The 18,468-nt window shown below is 42.2% G+C and overlaps 1 protein-coding gene across 1 annotated transcript in view; it reads left to right on the top strand.

Annotated features, from left to right (window-relative positions):
* Window positions 1-15,166, top strand: part of UBAC2 (UBA domain containing 2) — an 85,642-nt gene extending 70,476 nt beyond the window's left edge. Inside the window, exons 7-9 of the mRNA XM_081858284.1 lie at window positions 353-598; window positions 11,322-11,444; window positions 13,239-15,166. Coding sequence (XP_081714410.1) covers window positions 353-598; window positions 11,322-11,444; window positions 13,239-13,346 — 477 coding nt within the window. The 3' untranslated portion in view covers window positions 13,347-15,166. The remainder of the gene's footprint in view (window positions 1-352; window positions 599-11,321; window positions 11,445-13,238) is intronic.
* Window positions 15,167-18,468: the final 3,302 nt, after the last annotated feature.

Genomic DNA, 18,468 nt, shown 5'->3' with positions numbered 1-18,468 from the left:
GTCTGCTGTGGAATAGATAACTAACTTCCCTCCTAATTCCTCATCTTGCCTGCCCACATTTAGTTGGACAGTTATTCAAATAGTTGGTTCTTCTTTGTATTACTTGCCAGAACCATATTCTTTGTGATATACTTGTGCTTCTGTAAAATCTGGAACCATGTGTGAGACAGAATTCGTCATCTTTGGAGTTTTGCTTTCACATTAAAAATAACCTTTTGAAATTCATATCCAGTTATGAGGTAATGATGTGTCATTAAAGCTAATTGGTCAGATAAATGTTATCCAAATTTTGCTAGTCAATTGGCATTCTTAAAACTGCATATTAAGAATTGTTGGTTATTTTTGCTTTTAGATTTCTGGAATGTGCTACAGCAGCACTGTGCTAAAAGTGTACCATGTACTTTGTGTACCCAGTGGTGTGGCAAGAATATTTGCTTGGACTCTTGAACCAATTTTCTCATCTGTGGAGCCATCCAGTGAGATAAGCGTTGGAATGGGAGCAACTGTGGACATACAGAGGCAACAAAGAATGGAGCTATTGGATAGGCAAATCTTGATGTCTCAGTTTGCCCAGATGAGGCATCAAAGACAGCAGCAGGTAAAGAAAATATATTGCCTGGGGGATTTAGCTTATTTGTAGAGCGTAATTTGTTTTATCTAGATCGAGGGATGCTAAGCAGCCCCCAAAAGAGTCAAGGCTTTCTATGCATTTGAAACCATTGCGAACCTTCAAGGATACTTGAGAAGTACCTCTCACAATGTCCCCTTTCCCTGCCCCAAGACTCCCTAGAAATGTGTGGGTTTTGTAGGGATGTGGCAGAGGGTGGTGGCAGTGGTGGGGTCTCCCAGTCCTTGGCAGAACATCTTTTCCTCCTAGAGGCTGGACTTGGGACTACAGGGCTATAGGTACTTAAAAGGTAAAGGGACCCCTGACCATTAGGTCCAGTCGCAGATGACTCTGGGGTTGCAGAGCTCATCTCGCTTTATGGGCCGAGGGAGCCGGCGTACAGCTTCCAGGTCATGTAGTCAGCATGACTAAGCCACTTCTGGCAAACCAGAGCAGTGCACGGAAACGCCGTTTACCTTCCCATCGAAGCGGTACCTATTTATCTACTTGCACTTTTATGTGCTTTCGAATTGCTAGGTTGGCAGGAGCAGGTACCGAGCAACGGGAGCTCACCCCATCACGGGGATTCGAATTGCCGACCTTCTGATCAGCAAGTCCTAGGCTCTGTGGTTTAACCCACAGCGCCACCTGCGTCCCTTATAGGTACTTAGATATATCTATATTTAGGGCTGAGCTGAAGGGCTGCTTTTCTAAGCTTTGGATTTGAAATTTGGCATGCCAGGTGCCAAAAGAGGTAGTGAAACTAGGGGTGACTATTTCAGGGGGCAAAGGTTTGTGGACATTTGGGGAGGGGGCTATATAGCAGAGCTCCTCTCAGTGGCTGGCCTCACCCAGTGTGTGTACCCCACACCCAGTAATCCCTCTGAATTGAATCCACCCTATGATGTAGCAAGGGGCATTGTTGGAGGAGAATAGCTAGGGGCCCCACCAAGCATTCTCCAAGTAGCCCTTGACCCTGCAGGAAGTGGTGGAGAGGGCCCCCTAAGTGGACTTTCTCAGTTCTTTAATGATTCCCCCCCCCTTTCCCTCATTCAAAGTGGTAGAAGGATTAAGACTAATTGAAACATATAAGAAACATATGATAAAAAGTTAATAGGTCTGAATACCGTATGCAAATATAAGTACACCCAAAAACATGACCAGCAACATACATTCAGCTTGATTGAGTATGGCCTGCAGATGCCACAGTTGTAATATAAAATAATAATAATAATAATAATAAATAAAATAGACCTCTCCGTTATTCATTTCCATTTTATTGTGCACAATTCACATTGATGGTGCTTAATTTTTCTTTCCCCATTGCATGATATTAGGCCAGTATGGACTGAGAACCCTCTCCTGTTATCTGTCATCTCTTGATATAAGTGGCATGACATTCAAAGAGGGGGCATGAGCAAGACCCACATCTTCTTGACTAGCCCAAACTTGGAGGGAAATTTGTGCCTTCAGTGGGTCAGTCTATATCCTGGAGAAGCTGCCAGAATTGATAGGTTTGCATAAACTTTTTTGAGGGCAGTGTCTTCTGCAATGCTTGTTATCAAGGTGGTGAAACCGCCTACACACTTCCCCTTACAAATACATTTCCCGAGGCCCCTTCTTCTTTAATTTGCTCAATTTCCCAATGTTCTCCTTCCCACTGACTGTCTTGACCAACAGTGTTTTTTCCAGTAGGAACCAAGATCTAAATGAAAGCAGGGATATGAAAAGTAAGATTGTCATAGCAACTGCACACAACCCCTTTAACATGAAGGAATATTTGTGAAACTCTAGCAGGGTGTTTAAATTGGTTGATTTATTTTCTCCCTCTATAAACATTGTCAGTATTCTTCCATTATTGGTTAACAATCTGTCTGCATTTCTATTGTGAGATATATAAGCTTTAAGTTAGGTTGGAAAAAGCTGGTTCAAAAGTGTTTGTCTGTTTTTTAGACAAAGGTCATATGATCAATCTGTTCCCAAGCTTTGTGTTTGGTTCAAAATAAAAACAGGGATCAGACACTTTCCATCTTGGCTTATCAGGTTGCTTTGTAAATATATAAATCCATGGCATGGCACAGCATTTGGTATCATTCAGTCTCAAAAGTATATCACAGAGTTTGAAAAAGCACAGAAAATGGGAACCAGAATGATAAAGAGATTGTTTTGGGCGCTTCTTTGTTTAGAAAACTGAAAAGAGGGCATAACAAGTGGTGACGAAGAGACAAAGTAGATGTTTGGAATTAAAAATTCAGGAGCTTTTCCTCTGATTTCCTGGACTTATATTTCTGCAGTTTGCCCAAGAAGAGCTACTATTATATCTGTAGGTTTCATCCAATTCTGCCTAACAGAAGAATGTTATAGCCATTTTGTTATTTCCTCATAATAGTGAATGGGGAAACGTAAAGTGTTGGATTTTTCAAACTGGGATTCAGACCCAATCAGTCCAAACCAAATTGGTCTGTTTTCTGAAGCACTGAATCAGTGCCTGAAGTGAATATTGTTGTCTGAGTATATCCCTATTTTTTTCTTTGTTCGCTAAGGGATCCATGCTCCTATCTAATGCTAAAGCATATGAGCATTTGTTAAATTCTCAAATAGAGGAGCAAATCCAGTTGCACAATGTCTCTTCCCCATTCCAGGCCTATGATGTGGGGACTGGCCATTATGCTGCTCATGGTGAATTTGGGAAAGTGTGAGTAGCACACTTAAGAATAAAATCTGGTTGGCTTCATGATCTAGGAAGGCTCTACAAAAGGTTAGTGATATGCAGACAGCTGTTCAAAGCCCCTGGTTGGAAGTCTGTTATTAAGGGTTTTCCCTATTTTAATCTGAAGAAGAGATTTGAGGAGTTCTTTCCACAGACTTGAGACTTAAGGTTCATGAATATCTGTTGCCTTATTCAGAGAGCCGTCACCCTTTCCTTAGGAACTGATGTATAATGGTCTGGGGCACATGACACATTAAACCATATTTGAAAATAATACATGCTGCTCAATCATGCCCACTTTGCTCCCTCCTGCCTTTCCCCAGCCAGGAGGAAACAAACTGCAGCACGGGCTTAGCATTACGTGTGAACAAGCACTTGTGCTTTGTTTCCCTCCAAACAAAGCATGAGCAGAAACCAAGGGTGTTTCTTCACCTAGGACTTGTGGTTTGTTTGAGGGAAATGAACTGTGAGCCACTTGTTCACATGTAATGCTAAACCCATTACATGTGACATGTGAACAAGTGTAGTTGCAGGAGCATCAAACCATTGCTTATTTTATCTACGAGTTATCATGATGTGCGAACTGGCTCAACATCTTTTTGTGTCAGCCTACTGTCGGTTGGAGGGATGCGGGTGGCACTATGGTCTAAACCACAGAGCCTAGGGCTTGCCGATCAGAAGGTCGGCGGTTTGGATCCCCGGGACGGGGTGAGCTCCCGTTGCTCGGTCCCTGCTCCTGCCAACCTAGCAGTTCGAAAGCACATCAAAGTGCAAGTAGATAAATAGGTACTGCTCCGGCAGGAAGGTAAATGGTGTTTCCGTGCGCTGCTCTGGTTCGCCAGAAGCAGCTTAGTCATGCTGGCCACGTGACCCGGAAGCTGGGTCATGTGGCCAGTAAAGCGAGATGAGCACCGCAACCCCAGAGTCATCCGCGACTGGACCTAATGGTCAGGGGGTCCCTTTACCTTTACTGTCGGTTGGAGCAGTCATTCGACCAATTTTTGTTTCATTATTATGTGTAGAAAAATAACAAGAACGAGTTAATGGCCACAAGTTTGTTCTTTTTTCTTTAGCACCATTATCCCTTTTTTGTTCTTCTTTCCCATCGATATCATGCCCCTTTCTAGCGTCATTGCTAAGCCATTGTAGGGCAAGGGAGATGTGGGAAGTGTTTTTTCTTAATGCCTGACTTTAACAGCAGTACTCCAGGCTGACAACTCTGTCACCTGAGGTGCCTTAGCTAAGCATGCCAGCGATAAAATCAGTTTCTCAAATATTCCTCCTACTCTTGTTTCCTTTATATTAACTGATCGTATGATGGTAAATGAAGGTCACAGTTTGAAGGATGTTTCACAGGCACAGGAAGGGGAGCATTTGATGTCTCAATAATAAGAACAAATGGTTTGGATTTGTATAGTATCCTGTTTAAACGACATCTTGCACTGAAATGCGTCTTGCACAAACATGGTCCATCTTTAATCAGCAGGTCAGCAAATGCACCTTGTTGCCCAGGCTTTCGTGGAGTTGAGGTTTTAGTTGACTCTACCCGATGTACTGTATTGGTGCACTGCTGTCTTTCCGGTAATTTTAGGTTCTGTAGTTCTTATACTTTTTTTTATCTTTTATGTAACCTGCCCTATGTTCTTTGGGTAAAGGGCGTGCACTTGACATATATTATCTCAGGAAATCTTACACCAACCCTGTAAGTGGCTAAGAGATAGGGGCTTTCCAAAGAGTTCAAGGCAGAGGCAAGTTTAGAACTTCTGGGTTCAAATTGTTCCTTATTTGTTTTTAGACTCAAATAACTGTTTCCGTGCCCTGCTCTGGTTCCCCAGAAGCGGCTTAGTCATGCTGGCCCCATGACCCGGAAGCTATATGCCAGCTCCCTCGGCCCATAAAGCGAGATGAGCTCCGCAACCCCAGAGTCATCTGCGACTGGACCTAATGGTCAGGGGTTCCTTTACCTTTAACCTGCTAAAATGATAATATGATCTGCCTTCTCTTCTTCTGCAATTTAAGATTGTCTGTTCATAGATGTAAGACTATCATAGCTGGGGCACACACATTTTGGAATTATTTGTCTGAAGAAATTCAACTGGCCATTTTCTCCTTCTTCCCCCCTCCTCATTTTTAAGATATTTGTAAAGCAAATTTTATTCTAGGGGGCTTTTTGCCTGTAGCAAGGTTAGACAGTACAATTGAAGTTAATATATGTTAGTCCTATATTATATTTTTAATTTTATTACTCATTATTATTTATTAAATGTATATACCACCCTTCATCAAGATTAATGATTAATTCATTTGATTCCTACCCTGCTTTCTTGGATAACACAAGCCCACAATGCAGAAATACATAAAATTAACCAATGCAGTTAAAAACCTGGTGAACTAATAGAGTTCCTGAAATCAGTAATGCGCAGGATGAGGGGACAGTAATCTCCTTGGAAAGAAAGGCAACTGCTGTTCTTAACAGTTCTCTCTAAAAAAAACTATTTTAAAAAAATCACCTGCTTACCAACTCATAAAAATCTTCATAGAGCTATAAAGAAAAAGGTGACAGAGGTAAGAACAGAATTAGTATATTTACAGCACAGACCTGTGCATCTTTCCTCAGAAGTAAGACCCATTGTGTTCAGTGGGTCTTTCCCCCAGAGCAGCGTGTAGGATTTCAGCCTTTATGTAGTCTCTTTTTCTCACTGCTAAAGAAGAAGGATATTCGTCTTTCGTTAATTCCGCACAGCTGCAGAGAGTGATAGGAACTGATTTTGCTCATCTTTACTAATGACTTGTAATTTTACTCATCTCTGAAAGCTGCTGGAATTTTTGAAATGAGGCAGGCTATTAAAGCTCCAAATCAACCAGCTGTTCTTCACAGTAGAGAAAATAGAAAGGCACTAATTGAACTTAAGAGAACAGAGGTTTCTGTGCTGCTCATTTCCGAGTTATTTTCGGGCTATCTGAATGGGGTGGAGAGAGACAGACAGACACAAGAACACAAGTCTTTCTTACTTTGGGGGAGGGAGTGTTCATTAAATTGTAATTTACGTAACACCCTCCAGTAACCTGGCGCTAATATACCACACTGTTAGCATGACTATTCCTAATTATTTTAGTGCAACTTCAGTAATATTTATCTCATATCCTGTCAAAGCTCTATGCATTAGGTCACTATTATTTCTGTTTCAAAGATAAAGGTAAAGGTACCCCTGCCCATACGGGCCAGTCGTGTCCGACTCTAGGGTTGTGCGCCCATCTCACTTAAGAGGCCGGGGGCCAGCACTGTCCGGAGACACTTCCGGGTCACGTGGCCAGCGTGACGAAGCTGCTCTGGCGAGCCAGCACCAGCACAGTACACGGAAATGCCGTTTACCTTCCCACTATAAAGTGGTACCTATTTATCTACTTGCACTTAGGGGTGCTTTCGAACTGCTAGGTGGGCAGGAGCTGGGACCGAAGACGGGAGCTCACCCCGCCGCGGGGATTCGAACCGCTGACCATGCGATCGGCAAGCCCTAGGCGCTGAGGTTTTACCCACAGCGCCACCCGCGTCCGTTTCAAAGATGGAGAGCACTAAATGACAATGGCTGTGTTTGCACATCCTAGTAAACCATAGTTAATCGTTTACCATGCATGAGCCACTCACAGCTGAACTAGAGATTAGGGTTTGTTTCACTTTAAGCACACTATTAATGGTGAGCCAAGAACAACCTGTGGGTTGTCGTTGTGGTTTGTTCGGAGTGGTACAGTGGTACCTCGGGTTACATATGCTTCAGGTTACATACGCTTCAGGTTACAGACTCCACTAACCCAGAAATAGTACCTCCGGTTAAGAACTTTGCTTCAGGATGAGAACAGAAATCGTGTTCCAGCGGCACGGCAGCAGCAAGAGGCCCCATTAGCTAAAGTGATGCTTCAGGTTAAGAACAGTTTCAGGTTAAGAACGGACCTCCAGAATGAATCAAGTACTTAACCCAAGGTACCACTGTACGATCACTAGCTCAGACAGAACACCCAGCAGAGAATTGTGGGTCGTCGTCGTCGTCCCCCCCCCCCCGTGTTAGTAAAAAGGAACAGAACAGCCCAGATAGGTGCATTAATGGTAAGCAATTAACTCTGTGATGTACAAAGTGGGCACTCTGAAACTTTATTTTGTCATATCTGCCAACCTAAGGCCCTGGTGATGCTGACATGATGGCAACCATGTTTTGTCCCCCTGTGCATGTGCCATAGTTAGGATTATGTGAGCCTACAAATAAGGCGAAGCGAGTTTTAAGATTAAGCCATCCATTTTTTAAAAGGCTGAAAAGGAACATTAAGTTACTTTTTAATTCAGACAAGCCATTAGACAGCAGAGGGAAGAAAAATCACCACCCAAAGGAAAACAAAAACAATCAAAGTAGACAAAAATAGATTCCTTTTAAGAAGGAACCTTGCTGAGAAACACGACTGATAGGCTCAGCAGGAAGGAAACCACATTCCTATAGAAACAGGAAAGGAAGGAATCTTGTCACAAATCTGAGAGGAAGGGAGAATAAACCCAGTCTGCCTCTGAGATATACATACGCACACCATGGGGAATAATTAAAACGTAAGTTCTTAAAAATAATCAAATATTTTTCAAGGACCTTCTAACTAATGTAGACCAGAACTTGCCACTAGTGGAAGTCAGGTGCCAGTTCAGTGATGCAGATGCTAAAAATAACAGGAAGAGTTAAGGTAAGAAAAGGGTCGAATACGCCTGTTTGCTTGCAAATCTGGAAAAAAAATGGACATAGCAACTTTTAATGAGGTCAAATTTGCTAAAGAAGGGAAAGGAATTGCTGGTGCCACCTAGGTAGAAGTTGCTTCAGATTTATTTCTAGTAAATAGGCTCTTAAAACAACCATAGTGCCCTTATTTGCACATAATGCCCAACAAAATTGTGGTGTCGCATGCGTAGGCTCTCAGAGAGGAGGTTGTGACCATTTTGCTCCTCCTTGGTCATTTTGCTGCTGCACTGATCTAAGCCATGATTTGCCTTAGCTTGCCATCTGAACCTGAGCTTGCTTGCTTATTTATGAATGAATGAATGAATGAATTTATAATCCATGCATTCATAAAAATATAGCAAGACAGAATACAATATACACCAATAAAAATCAACAAAGATATCTGTCAGGTGCTGGTGGTGGTTGTTCGTGAGTAACCAGGCAGGACTCCGACATGTCTTTTGCAGGTTTTATTGATGCAAACTATACACAGTGCAAAAACACAAAGTTCATGTGCGTCTTAGTCGCTTGCAGATTCCGGGAGTGGCCCCTTCCAGTTTCTCCCCCAACGTAATAACTTAGACACCCCAAATCTCCACCTTCACTCCTTACGTTTCATCCCTCTGCGTAAGCTGGGCGATGGAAATGGCATGTCTGCCTCCTGGCCAGCCAGGCTAGGTGAGGCGCTTGGGCTCTCAGTAGCATCTTTGAGCTGTACCGCCAGACGAGGTGCTGCTCCTCAGGAGCACCGGAGGCTCTCTGTAGCCCCCTGGCTTCCTCCCCTGTTCCGATGGCAGTCCCCTGACAATATCCATAAACGCATGTAAAACATCAAAAAACCTGATTTTTTTAAAGTAAAAAAATCATATTGTAAGTGCCTGTGAAAAGAAAAGAAAAGAAAAGTTTTCAAAAGATGTCTGAAGGAAGGGGGGCGTTCACAGGGCAGGGCTTACCACACCACAATAAAGTCTTAGACCCTGGTGATGATCAACCAAACCTCAGTCCCCCATTAGAGTCTTTTAATGATTGAGGTGGAACATAAGGAATCAGACAGGGCTTAGCTTTGCTAGACAAGCCATGAGCTGTAAACCATAGGCCAAACCTTGGTTACAACTTATGGTTTGTCTGGCGGAAGCTAAATGAGCCCTGGGTTTGGATAACACACTTAAGTCAAATTGTGGCTTAGCACAGCACTTCAACAGAATGACCAGGGAAGAGCTAAGGGGCTGCTATTATTAGTAGTAGCAGTAGTAGAAGTAGTGGTGGTGGTAGTAGTAGTTAGTCACTTTATCTTACAAATACAGTAACTGTTGCTTTGGGTGCAAGTCAGATAGTTGTTTATTTCCTTGACATCTGATGGGAGGGCATTCCACAGGGCAGGTGCCACTACTGAGAAGGCCCTCTGCCTGGTTCCCTATAACCTCACTTCTTGCAGTGAGGGAACCACCGGAAGGCCCTCGGAGCAGGACCTCAGTGTATTAGTTCATGCTTATCAAAATTATAAATAAAAAGTATTGCTGACCCCCTACCCCCAAACAGTGACTAGGCATTCTGTTTTGGTGCCCACAACCCAGGTCCCAGGAGCCATTTGGCTCCTAGTTATTCTATCCCACTTTCAAACACTGCTCACTTTATATGTAATGGTCAAAACAATGGGAATTTTATCTCATATTGCATGCCAGCTCTCCAGTATCGAACAAGCTGAAACAACATGGAATGGAATGTTTGACACTGGGACAAACATGAGTCAACCTTAGGATGGGAATTACCATTGGCAGTTAGGGGTGTTAAACTACTTTCAGAGCACAAGGTTTATTTTGAGGTACATTTTACATCATTCTTACAAGTTTTCTGACCAGCCTTCGTGTACAGTGGTGCCCTGCAAGACGAACGCCTCGCAAGACGGAAAACCCGCTAGACAAAAGGGTTTTCTGTTTTGGAGGCGCTTCGCAAAACGAATTTCCCTATGGGTTTGCTTCGCAAGACGAAATGTCTTGCAAGTTCCTGCGGGTTTTTTTCCCTCCCCCCCCCTTTTCCTAAGCCGCTAAACCGCTTATCAGCTGATCCGCTGATAAGCCGCTTATCAGCTGATCGCTAAAAGCTGCTAAACCGCTAATAGCGCTAATCCGCTAAGCTGTCAATGGGCTTGCTTCGCAAGACGAAAAAACCGCTATACGAAGAGCCTCACGGAACGGATTAATTTCGTCTTGCGAGGCACCACTGTATTTATTTTTTCTTCCCCATTTTTCATTATACAGTGGTACCTCGGGTTACATACGCTTCAGGTTACAGACTCCACTAACCCAGAAATAGTGCTTCAGGTTAAGAACTTTGCTTCAGGATGAGAACAGAAATCGTGCTCCAGGTTAAGAACAGTTTCAGGTTAAGTACGGACCTCCGGAACGAATTAAGTACTTAACCTGAGGTACCACTGTAAAATAAATTCGAAGCGGTTTACAAAAGAAAATATAACAAGTTAACAATAGAAACACTGTGAATGATTAAAATCAATTTTCTACATGAAAACCAAGAGTGCAATAAAAGAAACGGATACAGATTTAATCCACATACTAAAAGGTCTGTGAATTAATAATAATAATAAAGTTCCACTCATACACATGAAGCTTAACTGCAAGAATCCAGCCAACCTCTCTCTAGGGAGGGTTCCACAGGCTGGGTGCCACAATAGAAAATACCCTGGCTCGCAGTCATGCTTCTGAATCTAGCACATGGGTAGGCAAACTAAGGCCCGGGGGCCGGATCCGGCCCAATCGCCTTCTAAATCCAGCCCACGGATGGTCCAGGAATCAGCGTGTTTTTACATGAGTAGAATGTGTCCTTTTATTTAAAATGCATCTCTGGGTTATTTGTGGGGCCTGCCTGGTATTTTTACATGAGTAGAATGTGTGCTTTTATTTAAAAGACATATCTAGGTTATTTGTGGGGCATAGGAATTCATTCTCCCTCCCCCAATGTAGTCCGGCCCCCCACAAGGTCTGAGGGACAGTGGACTGGACCCCTGCTGAAAAAGTTTGCTGACCCCTGATTTAGTTGGATGCATAGTGGGGCCTCCAACGAAGATGACATGGTATAGACAGGTTGATATGGAAATAGGCAGTCCTTTAATATCCTGGTCTCAAACCATGTAATGCTTCATTTTGCGTGGCAGAGATTGATTGCCTCTTCAGTCATAACAGTCGTTTTGCCAGTTTTGTGTTTAAACAATAGCAATTTTGGGGATATTTGTTTACAGGGTGGAATGATCAACTGGAATCGTCTCTTTCCTCCTTTACGCCATCGACGTAATGCAAACTATCAGGATAATCACCAGACAGAACCTGAGGTGCTACCTCCGGCTGAAGTTTCTGAAGAACAGGTAAGGATATGTGTGGTTGTGCTGGTGATGGGGAGAGCCAACATGGTTATGTGGCGTATTAGACAATTCTGCTTAATTAAGGTCACTTCCATAACTTTCCATGCTCCCTTCCTAGCAGCGTAGTACCCAATCAGAGAATAGAGAGTTGATTTTGGGAATTTTGCGTTCTCTGTTCCCACTGTGGTTCCCGTCAGCCACATGGAGCAGGTGTAGGACACAGAAGTGCGCACACACAGCTGAACATTTTAGGAGGAGTGGGAGTCGAGTAGCACTTGGACCCAGTGGAGATCATGGATGGTGGGGTGGGGTGGGCGGGCTCACTGCTTGGTAGGTGGCCATTGGTGGAAAGAAAAGCAGGCCAGGAGCCAGATGGCAGTTGATGAGCTGGTGTGGGGGTTCCCTGACTCACCTGTCCCTCTGATTCATTTCTATAACTGCGTAAGAAAAAATGAAAATCAGGACTGTGACAAATACTGATCATTCTCTGTTCTTTAAAAGTACTCATGCCATCAGTCTGGAAATGTTGATTCATTTAGAAATTTGTTTTCTGATTTAAACATGTCCATTCCACAATGCAAAGCAGCAGGTCTATCTAGATCTTAACAGCAACAGCACTCCCTGAATAACTGAGATTAAATGCACACGGTTCATCAAAAGCCAATGGCCCTTCTTCCTTTTGTTATGAGCATTGGAGCTGGAACAGTGCTTGTTAGAATCACAACTTTGTTTACAGCGGGTTTAGTTAAGGGCCTCATTAAATGTTCCTTGGAAATACAAGTAGCACACCCATGACACATTTTTTAAAAGAGAAAAGGCATTCAGCAAGTCCTTATATAGTACCGTCCAAAATGGTTTTACATTTGCTTCTAACTGAGAACTTGGATAATGACAGCTTTCTTGTGATAAGGAAGTAGATTCCAAGCTGTGGATAACCTTATTTTAAACAGTGTTTCCTCCAATTTCAAGATTTTCGTACAGTGCATCTCTGAAACCAAATTTACATGTTCCCTTTTTGAGGCAATACACCTCTGTGATAGGACTATAGCAGGGGTAGGCAACCTAAGGCCCGGGGGCCGAATACAGCCCAATCGCCTTCTAAATCCGGCCCACGGATGGTCCAGGAATCAGCATGTTTTTACATGAGTAGAATGTGTCCTTTTATTTAAAATGCATCTCTGGGTTATTTGTGGGGCCTGCCTGGTGTTTTAACATGAGTACAACGTGTGCTTTTATTTAAAATGCATCTCTGGGTTAATTGTGGGGCATAGGAATTCATTTATTTTTATTTTTTTCTTCAAAATATAGTCCGGCCCACCACATGGTCTGAGGGACGGTGGACTGGCCCCCTGCTGAAAAAGTTTGCTGACCCCTGGACTATAGCTTCAGTTTAAACCAGGGTGGGCGGGGGCAACCACTCCATGTGAAAATCTCACTGCCTCAGAATGTAGCACTTAAGAGAAAAGACCTGAAAACTAAGGCTGGGTTCTCACACTTTTCTGGTTTGTGTGGTAACCACCTCAGTGCCTCCCTTCCCTTGTTACTAACAGTGAAAAGCCCCAGATCACATTAGATAAGACCCCTCCTTTTCCCAGCATCAGCCTCCAGAAACTGGTTTAACACAGGCATGGACATTGGACAAGGAGCTACAGAGTGGTTTCTTCCCATGAGGCAGCCAAAGTCCTATCTTATACTATTTACCTATTCTTAACCATTTTTTAAAGCATGCAATTATCTTGACTGCTTAGCCGAAATTCCAGATAAAGACCTCTTTTTGTCTCTTTCCTTTTGTGCAAGGTCGCACGGCTCATGGAAATGGGATTTTCCCGACTGGATGCTCTGGAAGCTTTGAGGGCTTCGAATAATGACCTTAACGTAGCCACCAACTTTCTGCTCCAGCACTGAGTAGTGCCTGCATGAAGGATTTGACTTTTCACATTTGGTGTGCTGCCCAGAAGAAGACTTCAGCCATTGACTGGATAGACTTCTGAATGTCTAAATCCAGAAGAATAAGCTGACTCTTCACATGTGACATATCAGAGCAGAAATGATGGATGGCACTGGAATTACCTGACTCTTGAATGGTGATTTGTACTGGCCAGATTGCACTTGAAGAGTACTTTCAATCGTACAAATAGGTTGTATTCAATATTTATTTTGACAAATTCTGTGGTTTCTCCCCCCCCCCCCCAAAAAAAAAACCCCACACCCAACAACAACACAAAATCAGCAGAAAATATTTCACCATTCCTAATAACTAGGAACAGGAGGAAACCAAAAAAAAGTGTGTACTATGGCTCTTTTTGCAAAAAAAAACAGGTTTTCCAATCTTGCATCACTTTCCTTTTTCTAATCTTTAACGTTTTTGAACATTTCTTTCATCTCCTTCATCACAGCTCTAAGAAATGTGAAGGATTACTTAGCCATGTGATTTCATTAAAGGGAGAGAGGACTGTGATGATCTTGTTCAGAAGAGTCTGTTAACATTTCTGAAAAATGTTAATCTCCATTCTACCTTTCTCAACCTTTAAGTCATCCATGTAGCTAAACAGGGATACTAAAAAAAATTAAGAGCAATATTGGCAAGTCACAGTAGATTGACCATATACATCTAATAAAAAATGGTTATAAATTCATTCAAAATATGGGAATAGGGGAAATAAAAATGAACTAGTTTGGTAACATTGCACTCGCCACATATTTTTTTTCATAATATCTCAGGTTTCTAAGAAAACATGGATCAGGCATAGAACGCTAGATAGAAATAATGTATCATTGGTATTCTGCTGGTGGGTTTTAACTGAAAATAGGTTGCACAGCAGCCACAACTATTGTTGCCTCTTGTCACTTTTTAAAAGGGAAAGAAGAAGGGAGGGCAAGTACTGGATTAAAGATGAGTCCCTGTCTGAAAGGTTAAAGGCTACGCATGTTGGTATGTGCTTTGCTCTATATCTTAATCAAGAAGTACCAGGGCTAAAGCCCACCTGCAGCGTATGCATTTTAGGTGGAATCTTTATGCATTTTAGGTGGCATCTTTGCATCCTAATGCCAGACAGATGTGAGCTACTTGTGGTTACTCAGGAATTCTGTAGATGCTGCAAGGCATTGTTTTGTTTTCTGTGACTGAGTATTGGCATTCAGAGTATGTTCTGTATGAGTCGCAGCGAATCTTGGCTCAAATCAGTCCACACCTAGGCTACGTGTATGCACACTGTCTATGGGCCGGATCCAGATCAGATCTCCTTTATGGACCCGAGGGCTACATTCAGCCTTGGCCAACCCTTGGCAGAAGTAGTTGTGACCACCCCGCGTTCCTGTGTGCTCACATGTAAATGTGCTCACACATTGCCCATCTCCTCGGCTGACCTGCACATATCAACTGCAGAGAGTCTTGGCTCTCTCCATGCTCAATAAACTATTGATCTGATTGCGAAGAAAGGGGCAAATTGAATCCCCATCAAGGTGCTGGACTGGTTATAAATCTTTCTGCCCACTCAAGTGCTATGTCGACCTTTTTTTCTTTTTGCGTTCATTACTTCCAAAATCTGTCGAGTCTTGGGGGAGGGGGCGGGCAAAAAAATTGCTTGGGTGGCCTAATACATTCACTGTGCCTGGGACTGATCACTCATGGCTTGGATCTACAAGTGCTTTTTAAATTGTTGACTTTAAGGTTCCGTGCCACCTTGAAGACTAGCTTATGCCATAATAAATTTGTTTGAATGCCACAGTGACTAATGCTGCTTCCCTTCTCAAATCTTCTTGAAATAATAATTTAAAAAATGCCTATAATAGCCACATCATATCAGGGTTGGATACAGAACTTTGAGCCATAATTTATTAATATTTCTAGGTAGCCTTTTAACCAATTAAAGCCTTCTGTATCCCAGTCACAGTCACAGTTAAACAAAAATATGGATATTACAATTGTTAGCATAGAATGAAAACCGTGAAAGCAGCAGCAAAGAATGCCTGTGCCCCCTCCTTTCAAATAAGCCTGCATGGTGTTTCTCTTGTTTTTCAGATACTGCGGTTTGTCGACTGTACATCGTTATCTTGGTGATCTTTCAGGTTTCAATGACTGCTGCTTGCAGTCTCCTGTGTAGTTATGGCATATCTAATTTCAGGATCACACTTTTTAGGGTGTGTGTTTTGCTGAAAAAGATTTATAGCAAAAGTAACATTTGTAAAAGCAAGTGAGGGAAAAAAATCAACTGTTCAGAAAACACCCATCAACAATCTTACTTGTCATTTATCGTACGGCAATTGGTTTTAACGGACCACTATAGGGATTAAAATGTTTTTATTATTTTATTTGAAGATTTTTCAGTTACCAAAGAACAATAAGCAATAAGAACAAAAAGCAATGTTTCATTTCTTTAACCATTTGTTTCCAGTTTAACCCACATTTGCTTACATTCTCTTTCTGAATGAGCAGAAATCAAATCAAATCTGATCTATAATATTGCTCACTCTTGCTGTGGGAGTGAGGAAAAGATTGTACACATATTTTCTAGAGCTGGTTTTCTTTCTGGGAAGAAGAAAAATAGAGACTGCAATAAAACAAAGAACTGTTTCATATTTTTCATTTAACTTACCACACACATTAAAATTCCATTAACTGTGAAATGCTTATGCTTAATGAAAAACAACAAGGGAAAAGAGTTTAAAAGCATGGTGATCACATACATCTACAATCATATATAGTTGAAGTAACTGTATACTGTTTACAGGAGGTTTTGTTTTGCCAAATCAGGAATAGTGAATTGTACCTTTATAGAGTTAGCCATCTTCTGAGCCAGCCACAGATTTCTGTGTAAGAATTTCATACTAAACTGCAGGTACTTACTTGTTTCCACTTATCAGGAATACCATATTAATGTATTGCTAGGCTGGACCAGAAGTCCATTGAAAGGGGGAAATTACAGCCCTCCCAAATCACTCTCTCGGCAAATAGGACTACTCACCTGAGCAAGTGACAGAGCCATTTGGGAAGTCCCAGCTACCTGGAGTGAGGCTGAAGGACAAAGGAATAATGCAGACTGTGAGGCCACTGATCTCTGCTTGCTTTTGGCCTGGAATCGGGATACAGTTGGGCAAGTTTGAATCCTATGAACCACCTGGGAAATGCTTGTGTTAAAAGGTGGTAGATGAATGCATTAATGAATGAAAATATTGGGCCACAGGACATTACAAGTAGGATTTCATGTGTTTTTCAAATTGTCATTAACGGGTGCAGTAAACATTTAGCAATTTTCTTTCTTTGTCTTGAGTCTCAAAACTGGGTCTGATGCAGAAATTTTAATTTGCCCTTTTTCCACGAGGCAGAAATCCCTAGGGTTGCCTTTTCCATTGCTAATTTATGGGGCCATGAGCAAAAGTGGAAAATGCCAAAGCAGCAGAAGACTCATCTAGACCCACAATGGCACACATCCAAATTGCAAAGCTACTGTTGATGTCTGAATTATGCTCCTGGATAGAACTCTTCCTCACCCATCATCTGAGCTGCTGAGCATTTTCAGAGATACTTGTGTTTGGTTTACTTAGAAGCATATGCCCAAATCACCTGTTCATACATACGTATCTAATATGTAAACATTATTTCCAGTACAAACCAAGGAAGAAAATGGATAAGTTGGCTAATTTAACTAGGCATGTCTCAGGGAGCAACATATTTATTTTCCCAGGCCACATCTTCATAGGGATTAGTAGTGAAGCACAGAACATTGAGCATGTATGAGAAGATCTCATGCCTTTAGTTGTATTACTGATGAGAGCCAATCAGCTGCCGGCTGCCATAAGTTTATAACCCATTATCTATATATTGGAGCAATCTGGCTGTAAATGGAAAAAGAATCCCGTCTTCTCACCAGTTAAGTTTCTTTAATTTTTAAATTCAAATTAAATAAACTACCAATGATGAGAAAACAAGATTACACAAGGAGACGATGTATACTGCAGTACCAACAGGAGATTCCACAAAATGAAGAGTACATTTTAGAGACTCATGGCTGAAAATGTGAACAGACTCCATGGAAGAATATTGTTTGAGTTAACTAATGGTGATTGTCAAAGTTCTCCTTGTGTTGATTCGTCTGTGAGCTTATTCTTACATGCACTTCGCTACGTTAGTCTGTCATCAGCATAAAGCATTTCATAAAGGAACTCACATTGCAATAACAGCATAGAATCCTGTTTTATTTTTCAAAATGTAACGCTCACTCCAAGATTGCCACTAAGAGGTGTGTGAGAGTGAAAGAAATAAGAACTAGGTGGGAAGGCTGTTTCTAAGGCAATACTGAATATATGACTGAAGGATGAGGAGGTGTGGGAAATACTGTGTTTGAGGACTAGATCTGACTCTGAAAGTGTCAAAGTAAATGGTATTGGAGTTTTTTTCTTAAATAGTCATTGTTGCTTTTTTAAAAAAATACAAGAATGACAGGGTAACAAGAAAGTACGGTACTTTAAAAGTTGTGAGTTTCCCCCAATATTACAGTGTACTAACAAAGTAAGACTTCCCCCCCCCCAAAAAAAATAGAGAGAAAAAATCTGGCATGAAATCCTACCAACCCAATGTGAAGTAAGACTGAAGCACTTGCTAATACAAACTTACTGTGTGTGCACACATATGTATGTATACAGTATGTATTCCTTTGCCAAACCCCTTCCCCCAACCCCTCCTCCCTTGACACTTGACAAACCTGTCTTTACACTTCAAACCACGCCACCCCCGCTGCCGCCCTTGTTATTTCCTCCCAGCTCGTCCAAACCTCCCCTCCCATAGCTTGGTCTAATAATTATTGTTTTTATTTATTAAATTAATATACCACCCAGGACGCGCTGTGGGTTAAACCACAGGGCCTAGGACTTGCCGATCAGAAGGTCGGCAGTTCAAATCCCTGCGACAGGATAAGCTCCCGTTGCTCGGTTCCTGCTCCTGCCAACCTAGCAGTTCGAAAGCACGTCAAAGTGCAAGTAGATAAATAGGTACTGCTCCGGTGGGAAGGTAAACGGCATTTCCGTGTGC

Source organism: Podarcis erhardii (assembly GCF_964252035.2).
Source record: "Podarcis erhardii genome assembly, chromosome: 4".
Taxonomy (NCBI): Eukaryota; Metazoa; Chordata; class Lepidosauria; order Squamata; family Lacertidae; genus Podarcis; species Podarcis erhardii.
Note: the sequence above shows the minus strand (reverse complement) of the source record. Positions and strands in the feature narration are given on the sequence as shown.